At 35.0% G+C, this 19,056-nt stretch overlaps 1 protein-coding gene across 1 annotated transcript; it reads left to right on the top strand.

Annotated features, from left to right (window-relative positions):
• The first annotated feature begins 300 nt into the window (after positions 1-300).
• On the top strand, positions 301-16,029 carry LOC130052092 (serum paraoxonase/arylesterase 1-like). The gene is made up of 9 exons (XM_056156134.1): positions 301-450; positions 6,018-6,088; positions 6,472-6,527; positions 6,995-7,181; positions 7,796-7,919; positions 8,693-8,893; positions 9,928-10,009; positions 12,582-12,716; positions 12,849-16,029. The coding sequence occupies exons 1-9, from the start codon at positions 386-388 to the stop codon at positions 13,017-13,019; spliced, it is 1,092 nt and encodes a 363-aa protein (XP_056012109.1). The 5' UTR covers positions 301-385; the 3' UTR covers positions 13,020-16,029.
• Positions 16,030-19,056: the final 3,027 nt, after the last annotated feature.

Consider the following 19,056-nt stretch of genomic DNA (forward strand, 5'->3'; position numbering starts at 1 on the left):
TGCTTTTGGCCAAGTTTGGCTGAAATTGGTCCAGTGGTTCTGGAGAAGAGGTCGAAAATATAAAAACTTTACTGACGGACAGACCGACGACGGACAAAATTTGATGAGAAAACATTTAAAATGAACTCATCTGTTACTAATCTGAACAAAGTCTTGCAAACACCGTTAGGTATTGTTTGAGCACTCAATGATATACATTAACACATTTTCTTCAAATCACGTGATATTACATTTTTGAAATAAGTAATAAGATATTAGAGTAACCAATAAATGGTAATAAATATACCCAAACGGCGCCTCATAGAAAACAGGTCTCTATCCCGATCTGATTAAAGCCGATTCAATTCAGATTTGATTCATCTCGTCTTAGTGATAACAGGGAATTATGATATGGAAAACTCTCTTTGGGCTTATGGTTGCATTGTCCTTCACGTCTATTTTTAGAATGATGTAAGTATAGCATAATGCAACTCCTGAATATGAGGTGTTTTAGCGGTCTATGTAAAACTGACACACTTTTTAAAACCTACTTTGACCTCAAAGCATGTTGTCAGTATACTCTATTATTTCAGCGTATCCGTCTTGTCACAAAGAATGAGAATGTAAATGTACCAACCAAGTGACTTAAATCTGATGCTGAAGTATTTAGGCAAATGAATGACAAAGTTCAAAAGGCATAGAGTAAATTATTGTTCGAGCGTGATATTTTCTACTTTTATTTCCAGTTATTTGTGTCATATCATCCAACACTGACATGTCATCCGTTAATGTTTAAATACCGTCTAAAAATACTTCTTGTGTAGTAATGCATAAAGGAAAATGTTTTCATCTAGAAATTGGAGCATTATTTTGATGTTATTTTATTTAAAGTCAACATTTAGCAAATTGTTGTGGTCGTTATAAGAATCTAGTTTGCCATTACAACCTATCATTGGGTAAAATACTGTTTGACTTGTTTGATAGCGATTGTTAGGCCTTTCTTAGCACACTGATTTTGACTACGAATAAATATGTTTACCTGATCAAGATATAGGGCTCACGACTATGTTCATACAATGTTCACAAATCAAATATGAATAAATGCAATATATTTATGCCCCCTTCAAAGAAGAGGGGCATAATGCTTTGCACCTGTCGGTCGGTCGGTATGTCGGTCGGTCAGTCAGTAAACCACATGTTGTCCGCTCAATATCTTGAAAACCGTTCACTTGATCATAGTGATATTTCATATGTTGGCTGGTTATGAGTAGAAGAGGACCCCTATTGTTTTTCAGGTCAAAAGGTCAAGGGTCAATTTACTCTGGACATAGGAATATACTGCCAGCTTAATATGTTAAGAACCCCTTGCTTGACAGACATCAAACATGGTACATCCTAAGGAGTAGATGACCCCTATAGATTTTGAGGTCACCTGGTCGAAAGTCAAGGGTCAAACTGGACATAGGAATGTACTGACCACTCATTGTCTAGAGAACCCTTTGTTTTACAGACATCAAACTTGGTACACTGGTATATCTTTAGAAGAAGATGACCTCTATTGATATTGAGGTCACATGATCAAAGTTCAAGGATTAAAGTTGAGATTGGAATATACTGTCCGCTCAATATCTTGAGAACCCTTTGCTTGACAAATATCAAACTTGGTACACTAGTACATCTTCAGGAGATGACCCCTATTGATTTTGAGGTCACACGGTCAAAAGTCAAACTGGACATAGAAATATACTGTCCACTCAAGATCTTGAGATCCCCTTGCTTGACAGACATCAAACTTGGTACACTGGTAAATCTTCAGGAGACAATTACCCCTATTGATTTTGAGGTCACATGGTCAAAAGTCAAGGGTCAAACTGGACATAGTAATATACTGTCCGCTCAATATTTTGAGAACCTCTTGTTTGAAAAACATCAAACTAAGTACCCTGGTACACCTTCAGGAGAAGATGAACCCTATTGATTTTGAGGCCACATGGTCAAAGGTCAATGGTTGAACTGGACAGAGTAATATATTGTCTCATATATTTTAACAAATATTTGTTTGATTGACACCAAACTTGGTACACTGGTACAGCATAAGGAGTAGATGGCCCCTACTGATTTTAGGTCACAAGGTCAATCCACTCTTGACATAGAAAGATATTGTCTGCTAAATATTTTGAATTGGTGAAACTACTATCAATTAAATGATGCGTGTGTATAACCCTTTACCATTTTGCACCATGGGAGATATCTGTTTTACAAACATCTCTTGTTTACATCATATTATTTAGTTTAGAATTGTATGAGTCTTCGTTGCAAAGTAAGAATGTAAGTAGTAGGCATGTTACATGCATATTGGGGGGGGGGGGGGGTTGAAAGTCGCACGCATCCTTTTCTCTGACAAAGACCATATCCTCATTATATGGTATGAGAAATAAACATATCAGCTTGAAACCTCTCCCCATTTTTACTCATTAAAGCTCTAGGTAAGACTAAATGCTAACATTTACAGAGTATTGAGGAGAACTTGATGGTGCATAAACTAAACTTTATGAAATATATGCTGAAATTCTAATCCAGATTGTTTTTTAAATGTGCATTTCAATACTCTATAAACAAATTTTAACATTATTAAAACTCTTTGACAATTACACTTTGTATGAATAATCAAAATCAATTTTTGATGAAATAATTTAATTTTTCACAACTGATCAGAAACAAATTATCGTTCTAGTAGCCCGATAGAAACATATTTATACATGTATATAGTCAACAAAATTATCTTATCTTTTGTTTTAACTAATTCAGTTGTACACGAACGGCGCACCATAATTTTATAAATGGGAGAAACTTCTTTACCTTTTGAATTCTTTTTAATCAATTAAATTCGCTGTTTACGTCGGTGATTTTTAAAAACAATAATATAGATTACACTTTTTAATCAATATGATTCTTCGATAATAATACAATGAACATTAGGAGCGATATTCACTGATGGTGACCGAGTAGGCGATCAATTTGGGTACAGATCTATGCCTACTTAGTTTCTAGATTTTATTTTCATAAAAAAATGTCTTGCATATTGAAAAACTTACAAATTCATTCAATCCAGTAGCTAAGTACTTCGTTACTAGGTTGAAAATACGGATATGCAAGGTGAAGATAACGAACAGTGATCAATCTCATAACTCCTATAAGCAATACAAAATAGATATATATTTAATTGCTGTGATAAAATTTAGAAATTCATTTCAAAATTAAGGATGATCTTCCTCACGCATACATTTTTTTGTGTGTAGCTCTGATCCTTAGACGAATTTTGACTCCAGTCTTTGGCACTCTGTTTGTTTTACAAGGTTATTGCTACTTCAGATTTCCAATATTTCGGCTTGAGCATCACTGAAGAAACATTATTTGTCGAAATGCGCATTTGGTGCATCAAAATTGGTACCGTATTAGTTTTACATACTATATCGACAACCTCTGATTCAGGTACTATATGGTTAACACTCTTCCATTCTCCCCTCTCGTCGATCGTCTGACACTATGTACAGTGCTATGTGTGCTGTTCTGTATCTTTTCTTTGCCTGTCACTCACTTGTGAGAATATCGGATGCAGCTTGTTCTATAACTGCCCTTTTACATCATGAATGTCGTAAAGTGAGAGAAAATATAAGAAAAATTATGTTTTAATTAATTTTTGTTAGTTTATTTACATTAATAACAAATAAAAACACGTATTAATGTTCAACTTTGGGCAATCAAAATAAAACACGCATTTTCCCATACTTACGACTTTAAAAAGTATGGAGACTCACTCGCGGTAAAATTAACACGAGAGTACATCCTTAAGAAAATCGTTCTTGGCAAAGTAAACGTCTTGTACTTTAACACCCCATCCCATCTGATGTGAAATCAGTAATCTGCTATATTTTTAAACACATTTGTTTTTGTCACATTTCGATACAGATGTATTTGAGAAGCTTTTTAACCTTTAAACATGTACATGTGAAATGTGTGGTAGGAAATAAACACTTACTTTTAGGATGTTTATAACATACAGGGAATGTACACAAGAAAGCAAATAAACTCAACAAAGAAAGAAAACTATATCTATATCATCCATGAAAATTTAACTTATATAGTGGTATATAGCTTTGTACAAATTAAATTCATGTGTGAATAAACATGCTGTCGGTTTTGTCGCCACCACATTGCTGTGGTCATGTCTTGAGTAATCCATTTGAGCCTGGTGAGCCTGGCGACGCCTTGGTGTCAGCGGATTTTCAATAAATGTACGTTGTGAACGAACTCCAATTTTTTCGCAGTTTGTTGCACATAGTTTGGGAACTTATGTGTTTATTCCCTAATATCGGTTGAGATTCGGCTCGGCTGAATATTTGGACTGACGCCTTCACCGAATCTCGGGGCAGTTCTTCATCATTCATGTCTGGAAATTTACTTTCAGCTTCGACCGGTTCTAACAATTAATATGCACTTAGGTGACACTGCTGTTTGCTTCAAATCAGTTAGTTGACTATCAAACCAAATCTGTATCACTATCAATGTTGTATTACTTATCGTCTAAGTATGTAAATTCGATAAAATAAACCATCACTAATTTTTCCGTTCAAATGATGACTTCCTTGGCGCAATATTTTATCTCCCAAAATTTAAGAGTTCCTATAGTTTGCATTTTAGATTAGCGAAATGCAAATAGGTATGTAGAGATACAATGTATCAGTAGCTACATGAAGCAGACTATAGGAACTCTTCAATTCCAAGAGATAAAATATTGTGCTATGGAAGTTTTATTTGAACAGAAATTTTGGTGCCTATTTTCATTTTGGGATTTTTATACCTAGACGGTAAGCAATACAAAATTAATTAGTGATAGAGAGTTAGTTTGATAGTCAAATCACTTATTTGAAGCGAACAGCAATGTCACCTAAGTGCATATTAATTGCTAGAACTGGCCGAAGCTGAAAGTAAATTTCCAGATATGAATTATGAATGACTACTCCGAGATTCGGTGAAGGCTTCAGTCCAAATATTCAGCCAAGCCGAATATCAGCCGATATTGGTTTATTCCCCTTTCTGCAATTGTAGCAGCTGTTTTTACAGTAGTTTCGAAGCGGTTGCGCTGGTGCTTTAGACAAACTTGTCTGGAAGTGGTGACTCGGAGATGCCCAGTTCTTGGTCTGTCATCTGTGTTCCAGTCTGATGAACACGTGTTTTGAGTTGATTGGTGTATTCAACTGCAGTTGCAACTTTCTGTCGAGTAGTCCCTATTAGTAACATTGTTACAGCACAACCGCAATCATCATCGTTTAAGAGTGGCATTGCAGCGTCTTACATGACACTTTATATGTTGGTTTGGTTAGAGGGTTCTTTGTGTGTCTTTTCTTTACCTGAAACAAATTTTCAATGACAGCAGACCATTAGTTTATAAGAAATCATTCCAACCACTGTTTTCATGAACTTGATTAATCAAGCGTGATAGATTGATACTTGATTTTAAAATGCCTTTACTACTTTGTATGTAGTCATAGGTATTCAAAGAAAAAAGTTCGAATGATTGAATGAACTGTTTCTAGCTCTATTTGAAAAAAGAAAAATGCGGATTTTTTTTGTTTGTTTGCTGAGTACATATGTACTCTTAGATAAACACTACATTTTTAGTTTGAATTATTTCTTCTGTTAGGGTAGTCATTATTATTTAAGAGTTCATTACAATCTTTGTGCTTTATAGAATATTTCACATGCAGTGTGTATCTTATATGATCCTCTTAAATTTACGGCAAATAACTGTATTCCATTTCCATTCTTTAAAAAAATATACTGACTAGCCTTGGTTAGAGCATCAACGATTGTCCAAAAATACAACAACAGCTTCAAGCAATTGTTCTAACCTAGTGCTTACTACAAAAGCGAATGTTAATCAATCAAATCCTCAAATTAGTTTTGCTTTATTATATTATTCTCAAAATATAATATGTATTGAACTACCTGTTGAATATTTTTATTATATTTTTCAGCATGTTCCTGGGCTACCACAAAACCCTGTGGAACCACAGACCAGGAAAATGTCACATCTTGGAAGGAATAGGTAATACGTCAGATGATTTGTTTCTCTTGTCTTATCAGGTCACTCTGGCCATGGATAAGCTTCTCATTATGCACATGTCAAGATATATATGTAGGGCTCACAGTGGGTGTGATCGGTAGACAGTGGATGCGTACTCCTCCTAGGCTCCTGGTCCAATCTCTGGTATATCCAATGATTCATCTTTTCCCTAATTCATAACTTTGTATTCCTTGCAGGAGTTATGAGATAGATCACTGCTCGCTATCTTCACTTTTTTGCTTTAGTTTACACTCTCAATGCTCGTATATCAGATGTAATTTAATGATGTCTTTTGTTCGAGTCTCTAGAAAATCGAAATACACATTGTTATATATTCAAATATGTCTACCCTTACTCATTTGTAGAGCACGGATCTGAGGACATGCAGACCACCCAGTCTGGTTTAACATTCATCTCTTCTGTAAGTCTTGCAACATATTTTTTTCTGTCGACATATTGTAGTATGTACTCATAATTAACACATGAAAATGTAAAATATCAATGTCATAAAATAGATCGTCTCAGTAATGAACAATTCGAAAATATTCTACATCCATGGCTATTCTTTATTCATTTTGAAAATTAAAATCCAATTGAATGATATCAAATCACTTATTTTCTTGGGGACAAATTTAAGTGAACAAATTGAATATTTTGGGTCTGAAAAATTGTTCTTTATCCGTAGTTGTGTTCACTTCCGCTCGTTTGTAAACAATTCGAAATTGTACATCTTGGATATCCCACGCAATGATATATAAATACCACATGGAAATGCTGAAATTATCTCTAATTTTATTCTGTTGAATTATTGGACATTTTAAAATTTTCTACTATTACTTTCGTATACCTATTAACGGTCTTTATTCTGAGACTTCTTTACCAATGAAGGGACTAAATGCCGTGTTCGTTGGATCAGAATATCAAGAGTATTACAAGAAAAACAATGTCAGAGGGCGGATCATGCTGTTTAACATGGAGAAACCAGAATATGGAGTCAAAGAACTACCGATTATTGGAAACAATTTTCTTTCCAAAGATTTCTTTCCGCATGGTATCAGTGTTTTAGAGGACAAAGGTAAATGTACAGCAAAATGCATAACTTCAATACCCGTATTACATTGACTATTCAGTTTCCCTTCAGACTCTATTTCAGCTGAGCTATATCGATACTTTCCCTTCAGACTCTATTTCAGCTGAGCTATATCGATAGTTTCCCTTCAGACTCTATTTCAGCCGAGCTATATCGATAGTTTCCCTTCAATCTATTTCAGCTGAGCTATATCGATAGTTTCCCTTCAGAGTCTATTTCAGCTGAGCTATATCGATAGTTTCCCTTCAGACTCTATTTCAGCTGAGCTATATCTGATTTTCACTCTTGTAGTATGTCCTTTTTTACACACCGAGCATGAAATACTGTGGCAAAAATGAACACTGATAACGTACATCATTTCCAAAGAGAAAACAATAGCTTGAATACTTTTAGTATAGTTCTTGCACGATTGTCAAAACAAAACCGTATGTTATTTCTTTTAATATAAAACATGGGCTTTCCTTTATGAATATCTACTTAGTCCATGCACATCTATAAATGCCCAACTCTATATTTCGTATTGATTGTAGGAGTTATGAGATTGATCACTGTTCGTTATCTTCACTTTTCATCTAATACATTTTTTTTCAACACTGTAGGTAAAGTGCTCCTGTTTGTTGTGGTACATCGAGCAGAGGAAGACACAGTGGAAAAGTTTGAGTTTCTGGAGGAGACCTTAGAATTAAAACATCTCAAGACATATACAGGAGCACTAGTTCACATGTAATATTCTTACGTCAACTGTTATGGTCCATTTTGAAATTCATTACGAACGATTTCCATTGGAAGCCGATATGTGACGTTAGGCTAAAATCACATATTGTATCAGACAGAATGATATATTTACATTTACTATTTAATGCTTTGATAAAAAGCTTTAAAGAATTTTGAATGACATTTGCTTAAAACTGCAAAGACCGTATCACTATAAATCTGTTAGACATATGAACACTGTCGAACATGTCGTTGGCATCTTGGGCCACAGGAACGGTTCAGCCGGTGATTTTGTAATAATAATAGTAGGGGTCTTATACCATGCAACTTACTAATAGAATTATTATTATCCCTTATTAGGATGGTATGGTATAAGACCCTTATTATTATTATTAGACAAAATTACCATGCAGTGTGCCGAATGAAAACAAAGCCTTGTCGTCCATCTTCGTTTCATTCGATGCCAAATAAGTTGATCTTACCTCTAATATGTGGTTAATATCACCGAACAAACACAAGAAATTAATCCAAGTGCAAGATTTTTCAACAAGTCTTCTTTCAGTAATCACATTTTGCTTTAGAATGTAAATATAAGCAATGAATTATTATTGTTTTTTAAAGATGTAGTCTCATAACTGCAACGGTGTGTAAGCAAACTTTCATAACGGGCTAACGCGCGTTATTCAATTTGTATGCACACACCGTTTCAGTTAAGAGACTGCATTTTTCAAGAGATAATAATGTATTGCTTAAATAATGGCTAACATCACACTCTGTTTCAGACTGAATGATGTAGTGGCAACAGGACCAGATACATTTTATACAACAGATTGTGCTTATTATCGCAACCCTTTCGGACAATTTTTGGAAGGCATACTGGGATTGCACTTTGGTCATATTCTATACTGTGATGGCAAAGATTTTCGAATAGTTTCAGAACCAACATATTTTGCTAATGGGATTGCTCTCTCAAATGATGGAAAGTAAGTGTAATGTAGTTCAATGTAATCATTTCAAAGTAAATAATCGTAGTGGTAGCTTGGTATTACTCCTCGGTATCTTGAAACTCAATTCTGGAAATGAAAGTCATATCCCAACAAGAAAAACAACCATTTCAAAACCTCAGATTACTAATTTTCTTATCAAAACAATTCATGGTATGCATACACAAGCATTAAGATTTACTGCTTTTGCCAAACTCGAACTGTAATAATGACTTTTCCCTTTGTGCACATGCGCTCATCATTAAGGTTAAAAGTCATTGATCGATCGGAATGGACACAATAGAGAAACCAGTCCTGTCTTAGTCTAGGTCCACAATATGGGTCAAATGGCGTCTAAAAAGTGAAATATTCACGCCTTGTCGTTAGAATATCAATGCTGGAAAATTACGTAAGAAATACAACGAATTGAAAATCCTCGACAAATTTAATCTCGTAAACCTATTTGCAAGTGGCGTTGCCGTACAAACACCTCTTGATGCCTGTTGTCACAAATGCTCGATCAGGTCTTCAGCAATCATTGATGGACCCTGTATGGCGGTGACGTCGTATCAATTGGCTTATCGTACAAGGGTGCATGTTAAAACGTCTTACCACTTTAGCTGACTGACGCCTGTTTGCATCGTCCCGAGTGCTTGATTTCGCAAATCATTGCTTAAACGTGGTATTCTTTAATATTTTCCCTTTTTTTTCACTTGTAAATGCATTTGCCATTGACAACAGAAATGTCTCACGATGACAAAACTGGTTTTTACTTTTTGAATAGCGTCTGAGAAAATTCGTGCAATGCTACTTGCACCTTTTTAAAAATTAGCATGAATAACGCGGGCAGTGGAATTTAAACATCTGGTTAATGGACTGTGGAAGAAATTCTAAAATCATCAATTGCTTATATTTAGAAAAAAAAATCAGTGTTGCGTTTTCAAAATCCGTCAATATATAACAGTATATTTTGACACCTGTGACACACTATTTCTATACCAGTGAGAAACGCACGTAATTATGTCTCTTTACAGACTTGTGTATGCAGTATCCAGTATGGGTAAAAAGTTGATGGTGTATAAGAGAGAAGAAAACAACAGACTTATTAAAGTAAATGTAAGTTAACGGTCCAACACTATCATAACGATAACGTGTCATGTTATAAGTGCCAGACTTACTGGCCAGCTTTAAATACAGCCATACCATTGCGACCGATGCAGCATCTTTTCCCAGAAAAGCTCATTGACCAATCATTTATTTTCGTTCACTTATCTTTGCATCTGTGCGCAAAGTTTTAAACGTTCTCCAACTATAACTGGATGACATCAAACTACACCTGTCATTAACATCCTTGACTATAGGGATTTTAAGTTTTATTTTTCTACCAAAGGTCATCGTCCCTTTCATAGATACACTCTGAGGGATTTTTAAAACAGGGGTGTGTCTATTGACTAAAAGTGACACTACATTTAGATTTGTATGGAAAAGGGTAAAAGACAGGAATATTGACCAATACCTTAAATCCTATAAAGGCTACACAATCAAGAATATGCCACGCATGGATCTCTGATGTTGAGATCAGTTTCACAGAAGGAACAAGAATCCTCTGTTGACCAGTCACATCCAAGGGAAAAATAACTAACAGTGATCAATCTAACAACTCTCATGGTGAATACAAAATAGAGAGTTGGGCAAACACGGACCCCTGGGTATCTCGACGTGATTCTCTATCTTCATCAAACAATCAGAGCAATCCTCAGCCAAAGCAAGTTAAAAAAAAAAAAAGAACGACCTAACGATTCGTGTGGAACATATCAGACAATATTTAAACTATCAGAAGGTGAATCATATCAGACAATATTTAACCTATCAACAGGTGGAACATATCAGACAATATTTAAACTATCAGAAGGTGAATCATATCAGACAATATTTAAACTATCAGAAGGTGAAACATATCAGACAATATTTAAACTATCAGAAGGTGAATCATATCAGACAATATTTAAACTATCAGAAGGTGAAACATATCAGACAATATTTAAACTATCAGAAGGTGAATCATATCAGACAATATTTAAACTATCAGAAGGTGAAACATATCAGACAATATTTAAACTATCAGAAGGTGAATCATATCAGACAATATTTAAACTATCAGAAGGTGAATTTGCAAATGAGATCATTATAACAACCATACAAGGTTTCCAAAAGCTGATTTTAAGCGAGACTGTTTAAGCCCCGTCAGTAGCCTACCTCAGGTTAGAAATTCACCATACGCAGAATATGTTCTATCGTATCGAATCATTTAGGATACATAAACATCTTATGCAGGTAAATCAGGAATATTGGTACATAAAGATGGGAAGTTGATGGAGAAGCTAAGGTCGTTCCTTTGTCACAAAGTTGAATTGTTAGTTTGCCAGCAACGTCTATATTCACTAAAACATCCAAATATCAATACGGTCTACGGGTTTGGGATGGTTACGCAATAGCAGTACAACGTTGCCTTGAAATATTTTAAGCTATTATTATAGGATTAAACATTCTTTTTGAAGAATTTATCGATGTGTAAACTCCGGACATTTTACTCACAAACTGAATAAAAGTGCGAAGCACTTTTATGTTAAGTTTGTGAGTAAAATGTCCGGAGTTTACACATCGATAAATTCTTCAAAAAGAATGTTTGATTCTTATAATTCCAATTCGTTCACTTTATTAACAATTGCAAAAATTTGAATAGTTTCCCTGCACTATGTTATTTGTTTTCAGGCGTGTATGAATACATCGCGTTTTCGGATTTATTGATGTGTAAACTCTTGTTCAGCTTTATTTTTGTCCAATCAAAACAATTGTAATAAATGATATTGGAATTATACCTCTATAAGATCTAGAAGAGCCAGGTGAGTGTAAGTTGGCTCCTCTGACATATTTATGAGGGAGTTCAAATCCACAAATTTGTATAGCGTGGGGAAAACAAGTTAAGGATGTAAAAAAGTGTAAATAAGTAAGAATATATACATTGATTGAAATGAAGAGAGGCGAGAATGATATTTACTCAATTTTTCTTATAAATAATGAATTAAAACATACCTTTATTCAAAAGTTTATATATATATATATATATATATATATATATAGAGAGAGAGAGAGAGAGAGAGAGAGAGAGAGAGAGAGAGAGAGAGAGAGAGAAGAAAGGGTTTGATATTCTACATTTCGTTCCTTGTAATCTTCCATGTCTAACCATATGCTCTCTAAATTACCTCTCAGCTACAAATATAACGTTCAGGGTTTTATCGTATTTTATTTGTTTGCGTGTATTTCCGTTGGTTTATGTCCTATTAGAGAATTTTTCACTGATGTATAGAAGTCACCTGGTTTAGGTAAAGTGATCCAAATTTTGACAGAAAGGAATCAATTGTTCCATAGATTTCCACGACATGTCCCTGGAACCACCCTTATTGTTATTCATTTTTGATACTTGGTAATTAACAAAGGAATAGTCAATGCCTATGATAAACGCCTTTACCGTGGCACCGGGATCGAAACTTGAACCTGGGTCTGTCGATTGTGAAGCTAGCGATATAATCAAGTGGCGACCATGACGGTTTCTTTTCCGTCTTCTACAGACATGAATTGCTAATGCAAGTGTACTGTATAACATACTTCTCATTTCATGTTTGAGCAGGACATTGAACTTGATACCATCCCAGACAATCCGATAGTTGATCCTACAACCGGAGATGTGCTCCTTGGATGTCAACCCATAGGACATAAAGGCTTAGAGCAACTCTCTAATCCAGTTAAACCAAGCACATCGCAGGTAATGTATGACCCTCATTGAATACAGGGATGATAATCTGACAAAAACTTAACTTGAAATATGAAATAAATCATTCATGAATTTTATTTGCTAGCCACGTTTCCGTTTGTAATCAATCTACTGAATTTGTAGGTGTTGGTGGTACACATGGACAAGAGTGGTTTTAATATGACAGGGGTCACGGAGCTGTTCTCAGATGACCTTGAACTTTATGGTTCCAGTTCAGCAACATTATATAAGAACCGTATGTTGATTGGTACAGTGTGTCACAAAACGATGTACTGTGAAGTTAACACATTGTGAGACGTACAAATAATATTCACCCATGTACGATATTTTAGAGTGGTTATGAGTTCAATATCTTTACAATTTTGTATATTGAGCTTCTTCTATTAGCTATAACACACAAACACACACACACACACACACACACACACACACACACACACACACACATATATATATATATATATATATATATATATATATATATATATGTATATATATATATAATATTGTACTGCATAAAGTGTAGATAAACCACATCGGTTAAAATTTAATTTTTCATACAATCTTCTTAAACATTTGGCTTTCTACTTAGAAGATACTGGAAAAGTATATTTCTCGTAGTATTGTGTTTTTGGAAAACGTAGTTTTACAACTTGATTACAAGCTGGGTCTATGAATGAAGTAGTTTTTCTGTGCAATACGATTTTTTTGTTACTCTGTCAGAAGATATTATTGTATATGTACACATATATTCTATTATTTCTCTTATAGACAAATGCTGTATTTCCGATAGTAAGTGCCTTGAGTTCTTTGAACTTCCTAAAAGTAAACATTTTGAAATTGAGGAGTCACCATACTCTGTAAATGTTTTGAAAGAATTATTTTATATCATCTTCATTTCGGAGAAATATTGATGCGTATAATCGTTTTAGATGAGTACAAAATACTTTTCTCATTAAATACATGCACTACTGCATAAAAAAGTACTGAGTGTGTCAATATGTGCTGGTATTTGCTGATAATTATTAATATTGGGCTGTAGGTACTGCTAAGTTATTCTGACATTTTAGCTCACCTGAGTCGAAGGCTTAAATGAGCTTTTCTGATCAAAAGTTCTCCGTTGTCTGTCGTCGGTGTCGGCGTCGGTATAAACTTTTCACATTTTCATCTTCTCCAGAACCACTAGGCCAATTCCAGCCAAATTTATCACAAAGCATCCTTTGGTAAAGGGCTTTCAAGTTTGTAAGAATGAGGGGCCATGCCCACTTCAAAGGGGAGATAATCACAAAAATGCAAAAATAGGGTGTGGTCATTAAAAATCTTCTCAAGAATCACTGGATCAGAGGAGCTGAAATTTAGATGAAAGCTTCCTGACATAGTGCAATTCAAGTTTGTTAAAATCATAGCCCCTGGGGTTAAGTTGGGACCACAACAGAGGATCAATTTTTTACCTGCAAATATAAAGGGAAAATCTTTAAAATTCTTCCTCTCAAGAACCACTAGGCCAGGAAAGTAGAAATTTACGCGGAAGCGTCCTGACATTGTGCAGATTCACGATTATTAAATTCATGGCCCCCCGGGGATAGGATGGGGGCCATAATAGGGGATCAAAGTTTTACATACAAATATATAGATAATTAATCTTTAAAAATCAAGAACCACTGGACCTGGAAAGTACAAATTTATATGAAAGTTTCCTGTGCAGATTTAAGTTTCTTCAAATCATGGCCCCCAAGAGTAGAATCGGGCCACAATAGGGTATCAAAATTTTACATACAAATATATAGGGAAAATCATTGAAATCTTCTGAAGAATCACTGGGCCAGAAAAGTTTACATTTACATGAAAGCTTCCTGACATAGCGCAGATTCAAGTTTATTAAAAGGATGGCCCCCAAGGGCATGATGTGGCCACAATAGGTGATCAAAGATTACATACTAATATATAGAGAAAATCTTTAAAAATATTCTACTCAAGAACTATTGGGCCAAAGAAGTTTACATTTACATGCATATGGTGTTTATATATCTCAACTGATTCGATATGCAAGAGCTTGTTCTGGGTATAGTCAGTTTTTAAATCGAGGTAAGCTACTGACAAACAAGTTGATGGTACAGGGATTTCAACAGTCTCGATTGAAGTCAGCATTTCGCAAATTCTATGGTCGTTATAACGATCTAGTTCGTCAATACAACCTCGCATTGGGTCAAATGCTGTCTGACGTGTTTCATACCGATTGTCAAGCCGTTCTTGGCACACTGATTTTGACTGTGGATAAGTCCGTTTACCTGATCATGATATGGGGCTCACGGCGGGTGTGACCGGTCAACAGGGGATGCTTACTCCTCCTGGGCACCTGATCCCACCTCTGGTGTGTCCAGGGGTCCGTGTTTGCCCAACTATCTATTTTGTATTGCTTGTAGGAGTTATGAGATTGGTCACTGTTCGTTATCTTCACCTTGCATGAAAGCTTCCTAACCTTGTGCAGATTTAAGTTTCTTAAAATCGAGAGCAAAGTTTTACATGCAAATATATAGGAAAAATCTTTAGATATAAACCAAGGTAACTCAGGTGAGCCATGTCGCCCATGGACCTCTTGTTACCGTTGGTACTGATTACTTCTGTTGGTACTGAGAAAAATCAAGTAAAATTATCAATATCAACCGCATAATAGCAGTCATTATCAGTATTTATCAGCCAACAATTAAACTCATAGTACTGTATCCCTCCAGTAGTGATACCGATACTTCTCAATAATGTAGTACTCGCTGTGATAAACCATTTGTATGTAAAGTATAAAAGAGTAAGTGATTCGATAGATATCATTTTCAGAATAAAAATGTCTGGGGTGTAGGTACAACCTATATAGAAAATGTTGTTCTGATAAAGATCTGTGGATAATATACCAATTTCCTATCTCTAACTTATTGTCAGGATGTATGACCTCGTGGCTGTGAACTTACATAATATTTGTGCTCTTTACATAATCTATTATTAGTATTATTATTATCATTATTATTATCATTATTACTGTTATTATCATTCACTAGGTAGCGATATAAGTTAGCGGATCTCAGGATATGGTTTTAATCAGATTTATTATCATTATTACACATTTAGATAGCGCGTTACCTAATTACTACAATTACCCTAAGGCTCTTTACATGTAACGCAATAAAAATAAAGTAAAACAAAGAACAATGAATACATAGAAAAAGGCATAAAATAATACTTAAACTGGGTTGTTTTTTTTAAGTAGCTGTATCTATAAGTACCCAATTACAGATTAAATGCAAGTTCAAAAAGGTATGTTTTAAGTTTGTTTTTAAAAACAGCTAATGAACCCTTGACACGAAGATCCAACGGGAGGCAGTTCCATAGAGTTGATGAAGAAACAGCAAACCGTCTTTCGCCATACAGTTTAGTACGAGCGCGTGGCTTTAGAATGTATAATAAATTCGCAGAACGAAGTGTCCGTTTTGGTTGATAGCCTTGAACTAGTTCCTGGATGTATGCTGGAGCTAAATGAGATTTTGTCAGGCTTTTCTGCATTTTCTTATGCAACTATTATATTTCTTTTTTCTTTTTTTTTTAAAAAACAGAAATGCACTTAAACTTACATTAATGTATATAAAGTGAATAATGTTTTTGGCTAAAAAGAAATCATAAGATTGATTTGAATGTATCCAATATTAGGTAATCAACCGTGCTTAGAAGATGTTTTGCCTTAATTAAATCCGCGATCCTCTGTCACGGTAAGGGTTGACACTATAAACACTTATAACCGCTTAATGTCATACAATAAGTCTCAAGAGAACTAACACTCGAATCGATTGGCATTTCACCTAAACCTGGTGATGTCTAAATGATTGAAATATTTTCAAAGAGAACTAATATTTGAATCGGTCAATCAAACTTTTTCGTACCTGCCACATCGAGGGATGGTTTGATGTACACATACATCTAAGAGTGTGTATCGATGATTTCAACCATTTATTACAGGGTAATGGATTTCACAAGTTTGATACACCCTCCCTTGCTTATTTTTAACTTCTTTAAACGCGTTGAATCTGCTTGAGAATATATTCAATGATTGCACTATTTTTGGAGCTGTTCGTCCAACGACTAAAGTGCAAAGCCTTCATATTCACAATTCTATACCAAAAACTGATATGAAGAAGTATAAGAGGAATATCATTTTCTCTTACTAGACACGTTAAATTAACAATAAATGTTTCAGAAACATGCATGCCCCACGTGCTTCAAAATTTTAAAAAAAAAGTTATACATATGTATCATTTAATTAATCGTATTGCCAAAATAGTTTAACATATTTATCTTCCAAAGTCCTCAGTGAATTGACCTTTGAAAATGTGACCTCCAAAACAATATAGATCATTTACTCCTTAAGATGTTCCAGTGTACCAAGTTTTATTTCTGTCAATCGAAGGGTTCTCAAGATATTGAGCAGACAGTATCTTCCTGTGTCCATTTTTACCCTTGACACTTGACCATATGACCTTAAAATCAATAGGGCTCATCTACCCTTTACGGTGTACCAGTGTACTAAGTTTGATGTCTCTCAAAGGTTTGTCAAGATATTGAGCAGACAAGACTTGGTTTACAGACCGACCAACCGAAAGGTGCAAAAGCGTATGCCCCCTCTTTTTCAAAGAAGGACTTTAAAATGCGTATCGTGTATCCTTCTGTAGTTAGCAAGCTAGAAGTGCTGTAAGAATTAGATAGGTTATAGGAGGAATATATACTGGTTCCAGCTGACAAATCTTGTGACAACATTGTCTGTTATCCCACAGTTATACAAAGTGAAGATAACTAACGGTCTTTGGAAAAAGCACGTCGGTTTCGATCCTATTAGGCCCATAGAGTAAAGATGAACATTCTGAAACTACAGGACACCACCAATCATCTCCGAAAAGATGATTTGGCTACTGCATGAAATGTAGGAGGAGAATATGCCAAATGATGGGCTAAATATGAAGAACGAACCTGATTGATTGATTGTTTTAAGTCCCATCGAGAATTTTTCACTCAAATTCAGACCTATGCTTAGCGCTCGGGGTTGTAGCAGTGGATATTCTTTAATGTGCCAACATCTGTCGCGACACGAGACCTCCGTTTTCAAAGTCATATCAGAAAGGCCCGTGATTCTCACTTCTAAATGCCGAGCGTTTGTCGAAGGAGCAATCACTGCCTATCATAACGTCTTAGGTATATCGCGCCTATGGCACGAACAGGGCTCGAAATCATGACCTCCCCGTTTCGAAGCGAGTGATCCACCACTAAGCTAACTTGACCGGTGAACGAACTTGACACTTTGTCAAAATGGATAACAAGTATAACAGGAATATCAAGATATTGTACTAGACACGTTAAGAAATACGTACCATTTATCCTTCTGTGATTAGTAAATTAGATTGACGAAACAATTACACAGGTTACATGAATAAAATGCATTGATTTCAGCTGAAAAAGATCCCACCAACATTGACTTCATTTGTGAGACTCATTATTACAACAGTATTTTAAACGAACTTGGTTTTAATTCCACATTTGGTCATCCAACGTATTCTTCAAGTTCCCTTTCAAAAGATTAAATTCTTAAAAATCACGTTTCAGTTTTGAAAACATTTAATATCCCTGTCAATGGTACTAATGAATAGAGTTTCTCTATCTATGTTGAATCCAAAAATTTCACAAAAACTCGTACAACAAACATACATTGCAGGATCCAGTAAATCTTCTATCAAGCCCCTATTTTACTTGTCATAACAATATTGATAGTTGTGGAGTAACAACGTCAGAAGTAATGTACTACAATATATGCAACAAGTGATGTTAATCAAATGTGGATATTCAAAAATTCCACAGAACTTTTAGCATATTTGAAATCACACAAAATGTAGGACTTTTCGCCACTTTACTTTGCAATTCTACACGATACATTTTTGATGCCATAAACGCCTAAATTCATGAATAGGTGAAGACAAGGAACAGTGATAAATCTTATAACTCTTATAAAGAATGCAAAATTAAAGAGTAGGGCAAACATGGACACCGGGACATACCTGAAATGGGATCAAGTGCCTAGGAGAGTAAACATCCGTTTTCCACCGGTCACACACGTCACGTGTCCTATATCTTGATCAAGTAAACGGGAGTAATCCGTAGTCAAAATCAATGTACAGCCTAACCATTGGTATGAAACACGTCAGACAGCATTTGACCCACTGTAGATTGTATTGGTAAATTAGACAATTATAATAGCCATAAAATTTGCATAATGCTGACTTTAAAGGAGGCTGTTGAAACC

This window comes from Ostrea edulis, chromosome 2 (assembly GCF_947568905.1).
Source record: "Ostrea edulis chromosome 2, xbOstEdul1.1, whole genome shotgun sequence".
Taxonomy (NCBI): domain Eukaryota; kingdom Metazoa; phylum Mollusca; class Bivalvia; order Ostreida; family Ostreidae; genus Ostrea; species Ostrea edulis.

Bases quoted from the DNA above. Each gene is read 5' to 3' on its own strand.
- LOC130052092 (XM_056156134.1), top strand. From the start codon at position 386: ATGATATGGAAAACTCTCTTTGGGCTTATGGTTGCATTGTCCTTCACG. The intron at 6,089-6,471 runs GTAATACGTCAG...ACTCATTTGTAG, and splicing joins TCACATCTTGGAAGGAATAG to AGCACGGATCTGAGGACATG. The intron at 7,920-8,692 runs GTAATATTCTTA...ACTCTGTTTCAG, and splicing joins ACAGGAGCACTAGTTCACAT to ACTGAATGATGTAGTGGCAA.